General features: G+C 50.3%; 1 protein-coding gene across 1 annotated transcript; it reads left to right on the forward strand.

Moving 5' to 3' along the window:
- The first annotated feature begins 611 nt into the window (after window positions 1-611).
- On the forward strand, window positions 612-11,619 carry IL18BP (interleukin 18 binding protein). The gene is made up of 5 exons (XM_033145815.1): window positions 612-653; window positions 3,715-3,777; window positions 6,185-6,247; window positions 7,567-7,696; window positions 11,413-11,619. The coding sequence occupies exons 1-5, from the start codon at window positions 638-640 to the stop codon at window positions 11,615-11,617; spliced, it is 477 nt and encodes a 158-aa protein (XP_033001706.1). The 5' UTR covers window positions 612-637; the 3' UTR covers window positions 11,618-11,619.
- Window positions 11,620-12,222: the final 603 nt, after the last annotated feature.

Raw genomic sequence — 12,222 nt, forward strand, 5'->3', positions numbered from 1 at the left:
GTGGGCACTATTGCCATTCTAAGAGAACAAGGGAGGGAGGAATTCAGGGCGAGTTCTGGCACTTCTTTCTCTAGAAAAATGGCACTGGAATCCCGGGGACTCCCCTGGGAAGAAAGGTTGCAGCATTTGGGACTTTTTAGTTTAGAGAAGAGGTGGCATGATAGGAAGTTGGCGAATTATGCATGGAATGGAGAGAGAGGGTAGAGAAAAGCTTCTCTCTCTCTCTCTCTCTCTCTCTCTCTCTCGTAACACCAGAACTTGTGGACATCGCGAGAAGCCGAATGTTCAAAGATTCAGGGCAGAGGGAAGAAAGGACTTTTTCATGCAGCGCACAGTTGAACTATGGAACTCCCTGCCACAGGAGACAGGAGACAGGAGACCAGCTTGGATGGCCTTAAAGAAATTCACAGAGAAGAGTATTTAAGAGCTTTTAGTTAAACAGGTGTTGCTGATTTAATGGGCACCATGCTTAAACAATTGAAACTATGTGGTGAAGAATGTGGTGGTTTGTTTTGTTTTGGCTGCTGGGGGGTACGTGGGTGGGAGGCAGGGATTTCCTGTGAGTCAGGAAGCAGATGTATAAAGCGCTTCCTTCTCCCTCCGCCAAGACACCCCAATTGCGAAGAGGACGAAGAGGATGTCTTCAGCCACAGGTAGGGAGCCAGCCGCCTCCGGCAAGGCTTCTTGGCCACACTCTCTGCAGCCTCAGTGGCGCCATCTGCGCCCACGCGGACATGCCCCTTCAGTGGCATCGGAAAGAGGGAGGAAGCAGCTGCAGGTCCAAGGGGAACTGTCCCTCTTTCTTGAAGTGTAACTCTGTACACTTCAAACTAAGGCTGCACACTTTCAAAGCACAACTTCCCTAAAGAATCCTGGGAACTGTGGGTTGCAAGGGTGCTGGGAACTGTAGTTCTCTGAGGGAAACCAAGCCTTGTGAGGAACAGTTGAGGGAGCTGGGAATGCTGAGACTGGAATGGAGGAGACTGAGAGGAGACAGGAATAAAGGTAAAGGGACCCCTCACCGTTGGGTCCAGTCGCAGACGACTCTTGGGTTGCAGCGCTCATCTCACTTTACTGGCTGAGGGAGCCGGCGTCCAGCTTCCGGTTCATGTGGCCAGCATGACAAAGCTGCTTCTGGCGAACCAGAGCAGCGCACGGAAACGGCGTTTACCTTCCCGCCGGAGCGGTACCTATTTATCTACTTGCACTTTGACGTGCTTTCGAACTGCTAGGTGGGCAGGAGCAGGGACCGAACAACGGGAGCTCACCCCGTCGCGCGGGGATTCGAACCGCCGACCTTCTGATCGGCAAGCCCTAGGCTCTGTGGTTTAGACCACAGCACCACCCGTGTCCCTGAGAGGAGACAGGAGAGCCATCTTCAAATGCCTTCCACGTGGAAGATGGAGCAAGCTAGTTTTCTGCTGCTCCGGAGGGGAGGATCTGAACCAAGGGATCCAAATGGCAAGGAAGGAGATTACGACCAAGCAGCAGGAAGAAACTTCTGACAGGAAGAGATATTCAACAGTGGAATGGTCCCGCTTGGGAGGCGGTCTTGGGTCAGGGATTCTTGAGCTGTTCATTCCTGCAGACCCTCCAAGCGTCTTTATTTTCCAGGGACGCCCCTGATTTAGAGAAGCCTTCCCGGTTTCTGATTTGGTCCCGGAGTTTCCCACTTTTCCTTAGGATGTCCCTATTTTCATTGGAGGAATGTTGGAGGGTATGGAGTTATGTGATTCCCAAGCCGTCTGAAGGCTATCCTGTATAGGGAAGGGTTGTTTTTTGTTTTAAAAATGTTTTATTGTGTTTTTATATACGTTGGAGGCTGCCCAGTGTGTCTGGGGTAACCCAGTAAGATGTGCGGAGTATGAACAGTAAAACTATCATTCTCTATTTTCATCAGGGAAATGTTAGAGGGTATGTTCCTGCATTGCACGGGGGCTGGGCTAGATGACCTTTGGGGGTCCCTTACAATTTTGTTCTATTCTTTGGGGGCATTTGTGAATGACCATTTTCAACGTGGTGCAGTAGCGATAAAGATAACAATCTGTCCATTCGTGTTATGTCGGCATTTACTCATTTATTTATTCCTCGCACTTCCACCTTGCCTTTCTGCCGAGGTGCTATGCAAAGTTAAAATGCTAGAACACATCCATGGATGGATGGATGGAGGGAGGGAGGGTGTAAAGCTGGCCCAGTGGTGGCCTTGGGGACAGTGGACAGGAGATACCCTGGGGCTCCTCTTGGCCTGACTGCCTCCCTCTGAGGGAGAGGAAGGAATCCCTTGCTGGGAACTAAGCACTTGGTCACTTTTCAGTGTGGTGTGGTGGTTAAGAGCGGTAGACTCGTAGTCTGGTGAACCGGGTTCGCGTCTCCGCTCCTCCACATGCAGCTGCTGGGTGACCTTGGGCTAGTCACACTTCTCTGAAGTCTCTCAGCCCCACTCACCTCATTTAAGGATCTGGTGACTTCTGTTTCAGTGTATCTGAAGAAGTGTGCATGCACACGAAAGCTCATACCAAGAACAAACTCAGTTGGTCTCTAAGGTGCTACTGGAAAGAATTTTCTATTTTGTTGTGGGGAAGGAAGGGAAAGGAGAATGTTAATTGGTTTGAGACTCCCTAGGGTAGTGATAAAGCGGGGTAGCAAATCCAAACTCTTCTTCTTCTTCTTCTTCTTTTCACATTTTATTACGCCTTAGAACATGGGTAGGCAAACTAAAGCCCAGGGGGCCGGATGCGGCTCAATCGCCTTCTCAATCCGGCCCGCGGACCATCTGGGAATCAGTGTGTTTTTACATGGGTAGAATGTGTGCTTTTATTTAAAATGCATCTCTGGGTTATTTGTGGGGCATAGGAATTCGTTCATTCCCCCCCAAAAAAATATATAGTCTGGCCCCCCTGCTGAAAAGGTTTGCTGACCCCTGTCTTAGGACCTCTGGGGCTTAAGCTCTGCGCCTGCCCTATGTCCCCTTGAGACCTTCGTGGTTTAAGGAGGCTAATGGGCAAAGGAATGGAAAGAAGCAGATCTCTGCAGGCAGGCATTTCCGATGCCTCAAAGCAGCCCTGTTGCTGCTCGGCCCCACCCTGAGCTCCAGCCACTGCCATTCGGCAGTCGCTAACCGTGGCTAGACTGCTTCCTTTTTCTCTTAACCTGTTAAAGCCATCTAACATTAAGTTGTTTTAATCATTGTCTTACATTTGTTGTTAGCCGCCCTGAGTCCGGTTTTTGGATCAGGAAGGGCGGGGTAGAAATAAAAATTTATTATTATTATTATTATTATTATTATTATTATTATTATTAAGCCAGTGGCCATTGCAGCGTCCTGCAGCAGGAAGTTCCCAAGGTTCACAACGTGCGAAGGAGCGCTTTGCCCATTGTCAACTGGGGAGAGGTTCCCTTGACTGGTCCCGGAGCCCTGCAACCCAATGAGCTGGTGGAGACTCTTGCTGGCTCCACATGCTCTCTCTCTCTCTCTCTCTCGCTCTCTCCCCTTAAATGGCAATTTTTAGGCCATATTTTAATGCCCCAATTCTAATCTATATATTTTTAATGCTGCTGTATACGTACGTGTATGGTTTTTGTTGTGCAAATGTCAATGTATTGTTTTTGTATTATTGATTTAGTAAGTTGGTCTGTGACCGTAAAAATAAATTCATTCATTCATTCATTCATTCATTCATTCATTCTCTCTTTCTCCCCCCCCCCTCTTTCCAGGCCTCCGCCACCAGGCACGCTGCCTGCTCTTGGCCCTGATCTGCAGCGGCACCTCCTTCCAAGGTAAGGCAAAGTGGCCAGTGGGAGGAGATAACCCTCTAACAACACCTCCCCATTGGCCTTTAAAAAGTGAGTGATTAGCAGTCAGGGATCAGCTGCCCCCCAGTGTTCACTGCCAGGCCTTTCCAGACGGTCTCCATCACCTTTGGCAGCACCTCGGTCTGGAAACCCAGCCTTGTGAGGAACGGTTGAAGGAGTTGGGTAAGTTTAGCCTGGAGAATGACAGGCGACGTGATAGCCGTCTTCGAATATCTGAAGGGCTGTCGCAGGGCAGGTGGAGCGAGCCTGTTTTCCGTTGCTCCAGCTTGTCAGTATCCTTCTTGAACTGTGGTGCCCAGAACTGGACACAGTATTCCAGGTGAGGTCTGACCAGAGCGGAATACAGTGGTACTATTACCTCCCTTGATCTAGATGCTATACTCCTCTTGATGGAGCAGGTCAAGTCGTGGTTCTCCATCTGGTTCAGTCATCTCAGGGGGGTTCAGAGAGGTCATCTGCCTTCGCCAGCAGAAAAGGCTCACCACGGGGTCCCAGGGTGCCTCCTCTTCTCCTTCTTTCAATAGTTTTCTCTTTTTGGAGCCTTATTTGCCCCTACGGGTTCCCATTGTTGCGCCCGGTGAGAAAACATGGAAGCAGAAAAGACCTGAGGCTGCTGGCTTCAGAGAGAGAAAGATTTAATTTCTGCATGCAGTGGGACTTCGGTGTTTAGATAGCCAAGCAAGTACAAAACTAGTCAAATTTCAGACAGTTCTTATAGACAGTTCCCTGGCTCTTCCTCTTGTCCATATAAGGAACATTTCCTGTTGTACATTTCCTGTTGTACATATAAGGCAAAAGAACATTTAGCCCTCATTTGGTTCATGCGCACTCCAGCAAGGCCACCCTATCTCTTGACCTAGGCAACAGTTCCTCTCTGCAATAATAATAATAATAATAATAATAATTTATTATTTATACCCCGCCCATCTGGCCGGGTCTCCCCAGCCACTCTGGGCGGCCTCCAACAATCAAAATACAATACAGAGTCACAAATTAAAAACTTCCCTAAACAGGGCTGCCTTTAGGTGTTTTCTGAATGTCAGGTAGTTGTTTATTCCCTTGACTTCTGACGGGAGGGCGTTCCACAGGGCGGGCGCCACTACCGAGAAGGCCCTCTGCCTGGTTCCCTGTAGTTTTGCTTCTCGCAGTGAGGGAACCGCCAGAAGGCCCTCGGCGCTGGATCTCAGTGTCCGGGCTGAATGATGGGGGTGGAGACGCTCCTTCAGGTATACAGGACCGAGGCCGTTTAGGGCTATAAAGGTCAACACCAACACTTTGAATTGTGCTCGGAAACGTACTGGGAGCCAATGCAGATCTCTCAGGACCGGTGTTATGTGGTCTTGGCGGCCACTCCCAGTCACCAGTCTAGCTGCCGCATTCTGGATTAATTGCAGTTTCCGGGTCACCTTCAAAGGTAGCCCCACGTAGAGCGCATTGCAGTAGTCCAAGCGGGAGATAACCAGAGCATGCACCACTCTGACAAGACAGTCTGCGGGCAGGTAGGGTCTCAGCCTGCGTACCAGATGGAGCTGGTAGACAGCCGCCCTGGACACAGAATTAACCTGCGCTTCCATGGACAGCTGTGAGTCCAAAATGACTCCCAGGCTGCGCACCTGGTCCTTCAGGGGCACAGTTACCCCATTCAGGACCAGGGAGTCCCCCACACCCGCCCGCCTCCTGTCCCCCAAAAACAGTACTTCTGTCTTGTCAGGATTCAACCTCAATCTGTTAGCCGCCATCCATCCTCCAACAGCCTCCAGGCACTCACACAGGACCTTCACCGCCTTCACTGGTTCTGATTTAAAAGAGAGGTAGAGCTGGGTGTCATCTGCATATTGATGAACACCCAACCCAAACCCCCTGATGATCTCTCCCAGCGGCTTCATATAGATATTAAAAAGCATGGGGGAGAGGACAGAACCCTGAGGCACCCCACAAGTGAGAGCCCAGGGGTCTGAACACTCATCCCCCACCACCACTTTCTGAACACGGCCCAGGAGGAAAGAGCGGAACCACTGTATAACAGTGCCCCCAGCTCCCAACCCCTCTAGCCGGTCCAGAAGGATGTTATGGTCGATGGTGTCAAAGGCCGCTGAGAGATCCAGCAGAACCAGGAAACAGCTCTCACCTTTGTCCCTAGCCCGCCGGAGATCATCAGGACAGTTGCAAGGACAGTTCTACTGTCTACTGTTATCTCCAGACACTTAAGTCATCATTTGCCAGTGCAATGCAGATCAGAGTTCACAGCTTTACAGAGATGTTTCATACAGAAAAGCTTAAAAAGTTCCTTTATGCTTAATACAGTCACTGGACCAACTATACATTCAGGTAAATATATACAGGTTAGCTAATTAACTCCTTCCATTTTCAGATGCCGCCGCAAATGTGCAGCCACACATCTCTTCTGACCTTGTCGCACAGAAGCCTTCCTGTGGTGAGTCTTGCCCCCTTTGCACAAGCACGTCAGACCGGTTTGAGAGGGGTGCTGGGGGTTTGGGGTGGTGGAATTATTGGTCCATGGAAGGACGATAGCCAACGAAGCCTAGCTTTGGGAACCTTTGGCCCCCCAGGAACATGAAGGTTGCCCCTCCAAGACCCACCAGGAGCAGCTCGAGACGTCCTTAGTATAGAGCGCAAGACTTGACAGGAAGAATCGGTCAGCCTCTCCTCGGAGAACTCCCGATATTTATTTGCAGGATTAAAGCCCCTACAGGGAGTTATTTCTTTGCACAAGGAATATTGCCTCAAATCGAGCGGGTACCTCAAAGCAGCCCACAGGCAGAAAGCCCGTGGGTACCCAATGAAGCTGGATGTTGGAAGACTCAGGAGAGAGAAAAGAAAAGGACTTCTTTATGAAGCACATAGTTAAACTGTGGAACTCCCTGCCACAGGAGGCAGCGACGGCCACCATCTTGAATGGATTTAAAGCGGGATTAGACGGATTCATGGAGGAGGAGAGGACTATCGATGGCTCCTAGCCAGGCTGGCTTTGCTCCGGCTCCACTGCAGGGGGCATCAATGTTTCTGAATCCCAGCTGCTGGAAACCGCAGGAGGGGAGGGGGCTCTTGTGTTCGAATCCTGCTTGTGTGTTTCCCATCGGGGCACCTGGTTGGCCACTGTGAGAAGAGGATGCTGGACTAGATGGGCCATTGGCCTGATCCAGCACCCTCTTATGTTATTTGCCCACACCTAGGCAGGCACTAGGAACTTGAATTCCAGAGGGCGGGGGAAGCTGGGAGAGTCTGCTAGCCCCCCCCCCCCAATTTTTTTAAATGAGACTCGTGGTACCTTAAAGACTGATAATTTTGAGGCAAGCAGGTGGGTTGCCTGAATGGGACAGTCTTTTACCATGCAGCCTGAGGTTATAAAGCAGATTTAAAGCCTTCAGGTTGGAAGGTGTGGAGAACAGTCATTTGGGGGGGGGGCAGAGGAGACCTGGAGGGATCACTCCCAGCGTTCTCCCTGCAAGGCATTTATTGAAACCAGCAGGACACCCCCACAAAAAAGAGGGCTTCTGTCTGGCCGGTACACACACACACACACACACACACCTACCTTTGCTTTCTCAGTGTCCATTCAAGATTGCTCAGATCCCCACAGGTGTGCAGTCTACCCTCTGCGCACCAGTAATTTCATGCGCCATCTGCCTGGTCCTCCAGAGCCACTCCCTCCGAAGGGGTGGCCGTTTGGCCTTCCTTTTGGACCCTGTCGGGTGACTCCGTGTGCTCTCTCCTCCTCTTCCTCTTCTTCAGGAAAACAGATCCGCATCCCGTGCGAGGGCTACACGGATTACGAAGACAGCGGCATCATATACTGGCTAGCCAACGGCCGGTTTGTGTCAGAATTGTACCCAGGTGGAGAAGTGAGCGAGGGGCGCACTGAGTGAGTACCGTATTTTTGCTCCATAAGACGCACTTTTTTCCTCCTAAAAAGTAAGTGGAAATACCTGTGCGTCTTATGGAGCAAATGGTGGTCCCTGGAGCTGAATTGCCCAGGAGCCAAAAGCAGATTGTGCTTTTTATTTTACAAAGAGAAAAGGGAGTGTTGAAAGGACCCCGCTCAGCAGCTGATCAGAAATAGATCGGGAGAGAGATAAGAGTCCCGGCTCCCTTTCAGCCCCGCCCTCCTTTGTTGAATGTGCTGCAGAGGGAGGTTGTTTGTTTCCCCAGGACATGTGACTGGCTGATTAGATTATCTGTCTGGAAACAGTAGAAATGGCTCCTTTTCCTTAAGATTTTTCAGAAATGTGAGTTAAACCCCATAAAAATGGGGCTTTTCCTCTTTGTTTTTCCCCCTTTGCAAAAGGAGCTTTGCTTTTTCCCCTTTGCAAAAAAAGCTGCAAAACCTTTAGCTGATCCTCAAAAAAAAACAACCAAAAAACAAACAAACCAGGGCTTTTCCCTTTGCAAAAAAGCTGCAAAGCCTTTAGCTGATCCTAAAAAAAAGGCCTTTTGTCTTTGCAAAAACAGCTGCAAAACTTTCAGCTGATCCTCAAAAAAGCCAGGGCTTTTCCCTTTGGAAAAAAGCTGCAAAACTTTTAGCTGATGCTCAAAAACAACAACAACAAACAAACAGGGCTTTTAGAGGAGGAAAACCAGAAAAATGTTTTTTTTTTCTGGGTTTCCTCCTCTAAAAATGAGGTGCGCCCTATGGTCCAGTGTGTCCTATGGAGCGAAAAATACGGTAAATCCTGCGGCTTCCAGGAGACCCGGCAGTCAGTCCCGTTTCACTGCAGGGGGATGAGCTAGATGGCCTTGGGACCCCCCAAAAAAAACACCCCCTCTGCAGTTCTACGATTCTGAAATGTCAGAGTACCTGCCTTGCATGCAGAAGGTGCCAGGTTCAGTCCCCCGTGGCAGCCCCTCCAGGGAGGGCTGGAAACACCTCCCCTTCTCACGCTGTGGAGAGCGAATGCTGCGCTGAGCAGTCTCGTCTGACTCCCCTCGAAGGCAGCCTCTCATGGACGGAAAGTAGGGGAAATGGTCTTCCATGTTGGGGAAGCCAGTGTGGTGTAGTGGTTAAGAGCGGTAGACTCGTAATCTGGTGAACCGGGTTCGCTTCCCCGCTCCTCCGCATGCAGCTGCTGGGTGACCTTGGGCTAGTCACACTTCTCTGAAGTCTCTCAGCCCCACTCACCTCACAGATACAGGTGGGTAGCCGTGTTGGTCTGCCATAGTTGAAACAAGATAGAAAATTCTTTCCAGTAGCACCTTAGAGACCAACTGAGTTTGTTCTTGGTATGAGCTTTCGTGTGCATGCACACTTCTTCAGATACACTGAAACAGAAGTCACCAGATCCTTAAATATAGTGAGGGAGTGGGGAGGGGTATTACTCAGAAGGGTGGTGGGAATGGGTGATCAGCTGATAGGTGTGGGAAACCTGTTGACGACTCTTAATGGCTGCAATTAGTCTTGCAGGGAAAGGCAAGGGGTGAGATGGCTAAAGATAGCTTTGTTATGTATAATGAGATAAGAATCTAATGTCTTTGTTCAGACCAGGTTTCTCCATGGTTTTAAGTTTGGTGATTAGTTGCAATTCAGCCACTTCTCTTTCCAGTCTATTTCTGAAATTCCTTTGTATTAAGACAGCTACTTTGAGATCTTTTATAAAATGTCCTGGGCGACTGAAGTGTTCTCCTACTGGTTTCTCTGTCTTGTGATTCTTGATATCAGACTTATGTCCATTTATCCTTTGGCGTAGGGTTTGGCCTGTTTGTCCAATATAGAGAGCTGAAGGGCACTGTTGGCATTGGATTGCATACACACTTCACAGAGTGTTTGTTGTGGGGGAGGAAGGGAAAGGAGAGTGTTAGTGATAAAGCGGGATATCAAATCCAAACTCCCCCCCCCCTCCTCCTCTTCTTCTTCCCCATGAGCCCAGCTCTCAGGGGCCACAAGGATGAGAGGCTTTGCTCGGGGTCCAGCCTTTTTCCATGTGGCATCTGCAGCAGCCTGCCTCTGCTGCTACACCTGGCCACGTTCAAGGTGGTCCAATTATCAACGGCTACCAGCCACAATGGCTATTGCTCCATCTCCACGGCTAGAGGCAACAAAGCTTCTGAGCGCAAGTTGCTGGAAACCACAGTAGGGGAGAGTGGCTCTTGGGCTCAGATCCTGCTTGCTGGCTTCCCACGGACAACTGCTCAGCCACTTTGAGATCAAAGGGTTGGGGCTAGGTGGCCCACTGGCCTCACCCTGCAGACTCTCCTTATGCTCTTAGGTGAAACAAAATAGAAAATTCTTTCCAGTAGCACCTTAGAGACCAACTGAGTTTGTTCTTGGTATGAGCTTTCGTGTGCATGCACACGAAAGCTCATACCAAGAACAAACTCAGTTGGTCTCTAAGGTGCTACTGGAAAGAATTTTCTATTTTGTTTCGACTATGGCAGACCAACACGGCTACCCACCTGTAACTATGCTCTTAGGTGTATACGAAGCCCCTAACAACTTGGGACCAGTTTACTTGCAAGATCACCTTACCCCACACGGGATCAGAGAGTTGGAAGGGACCCCCGAGGGAAATCTAGTCCAACCCCCGGCCATGCAGGAATCTCAACCAAAGCATCCAGCTGGACTGCGCCGATCTGTGGAACTGGCAGTGTTACAGGTGTACCTTATACCTGTTCTGCATTTGTAAGGAATCAATCTTTTGGTGTGCTAGTACTTCAGTGCTGTCAAGTATCCCGTTTTCCCCGGGATTCTCCCTTATTTTAAGCAGTTTCCCGCTGCTCTCCCTTATTTTTTATTTCCCTTAAATTTCCCGTTTTTAATGGAAGCAGCTCCTCCCCTGCTGGCCAGGGACTGGGTGGGAAGACCTCGCCTACTTGGAGAGAAAAGCCTCAGCCCTCAAAGCAAGTGGGAGCCGTTTCCCGTGCTTACAGGGGGGTGTATTCCTCCCCCTGCATCAGCCCCTATCCGTTGCCGCCGAGCCCCTCAGCCGGCCAATAGGGTTAGCTGGTGGGCGGAGCCTGGCTGCCTTTGAGCAGCTGCTGCTTCCTGTCCTGTTTTGATGGGATCAGACAAGAAGACGATGGGGCTCCATTGCGCGGAGCACATGGCCGCCCTCCTCTTTGCTGGCTGCCCTCCTCTTTGCTCCGCTCCGAGCCTGAGCCCGCTTGGAGTTTACATTGCTGCTCCGCCCACTTTTGCTTCTGGCTCCGCCCACCACTGACATGTGACTGTCCCCGGAATAGGGGAGACTGCTGATCCCTTATTTTCAAAACCGAAACTTGACAGCTATGTAGTACTTGCACTCTGGAACTCCCTGCCTATTGATGCCAGGCAGAGATGTGCTCTTTTGGGCCTCTGCAGAAAACATTTTTGTTTAGAGAGGCCCACCCAGAATGTTTAGAATGCCCATGTGCCTTTTGGGTCATTGCTGGCTTTTCCCAACAATTTAAATAGTTTTTTTTTTTTTGCTAATAATCTCGCCATGTTGCTCAATTCGTCAGTCTCTGAGGCTTTCCCAGAACCAAGCAGTGTATAAATTTCATGCAACCGACACTAAATCCCCCCACTTTCCCCATCTCGTTCTCTCCCAAGGTCCGCCGTCTCCCTTCCAACTTATTTTTTGCCTTCTTTCTCTTCCCCACCCCCAGGGAGAAAGCCAAGGGCGCCGGCCTGTCCTTGAAACGGGAGCTGATCATCAACATCTTCACAAAGGAGATCCAGAAGACGACGTTTGAATGCGTCGTCCTCGATCCGGCAGGCGCAGCGCGAAAGGCCGTCAACTGGAAGCCGAAGAGTTTCAGGAATCAGCGTGGCAAAGTCCCAGAGCAGATGGACAGCAGCAGCACCCTTTAAGGACTTTTGAGCAAGAGCTTCAGAGGTAAGCAGAGCCCTTGGGCTGGAGGGCAGAGGAGCAGGCAGCTCTCCTAAGTGCCCCCAAACTCTTTGCACCTTCCAATTGCAAGAATTGTGAGCCCGAGGTCCTGCCTAGAAGAGGAAGGGCTGGACCTGTGAAACACCACATTTCTCTCCAAGCAGATGATCCTTGGATCATGCACTATGCAAAAGTGTTTGCTGGCCACTCACAGCAACGCTGTCCGTCCCCCCCAGGCTTTCCAGCTGTAAAGGTCTTTAAGCAGATGGTTCACCTGTCAGGGATACATTAGCTGCGATTCCTGCATTGCTGGGGCTAGGACAAGTTGGCCCCTGGCAGTCCCTTCCCGCTCTCTACAATTCTAAATGCAAAACGGCAAGGCGCCACCTTTGTGCCTGTTTGTGGGCGATTCCGAGAGAGAGAAGCAGCTGCAATTGTTGTTGGCAGTCCCAGGTGGAGTAGCAGGACTTTCTCCGACAAGATATGATCCAGTTACACCAGCAATGAGTTGATCTTGCACTCCTCTGACGCTCTGCGTTGTACTGACACAGGCCTACAGCCTGACATTGTGGCCTCATTATTTCCA

This window comes from Lacerta agilis, chromosome 4, assembly GCF_009819535.1.
Source record: "Lacerta agilis isolate rLacAgi1 chromosome 4, rLacAgi1.pri, whole genome shotgun sequence".
Taxonomy (NCBI): Eukaryota; Metazoa; Chordata; class Lepidosauria; order Squamata; family Lacertidae; genus Lacerta; species Lacerta agilis.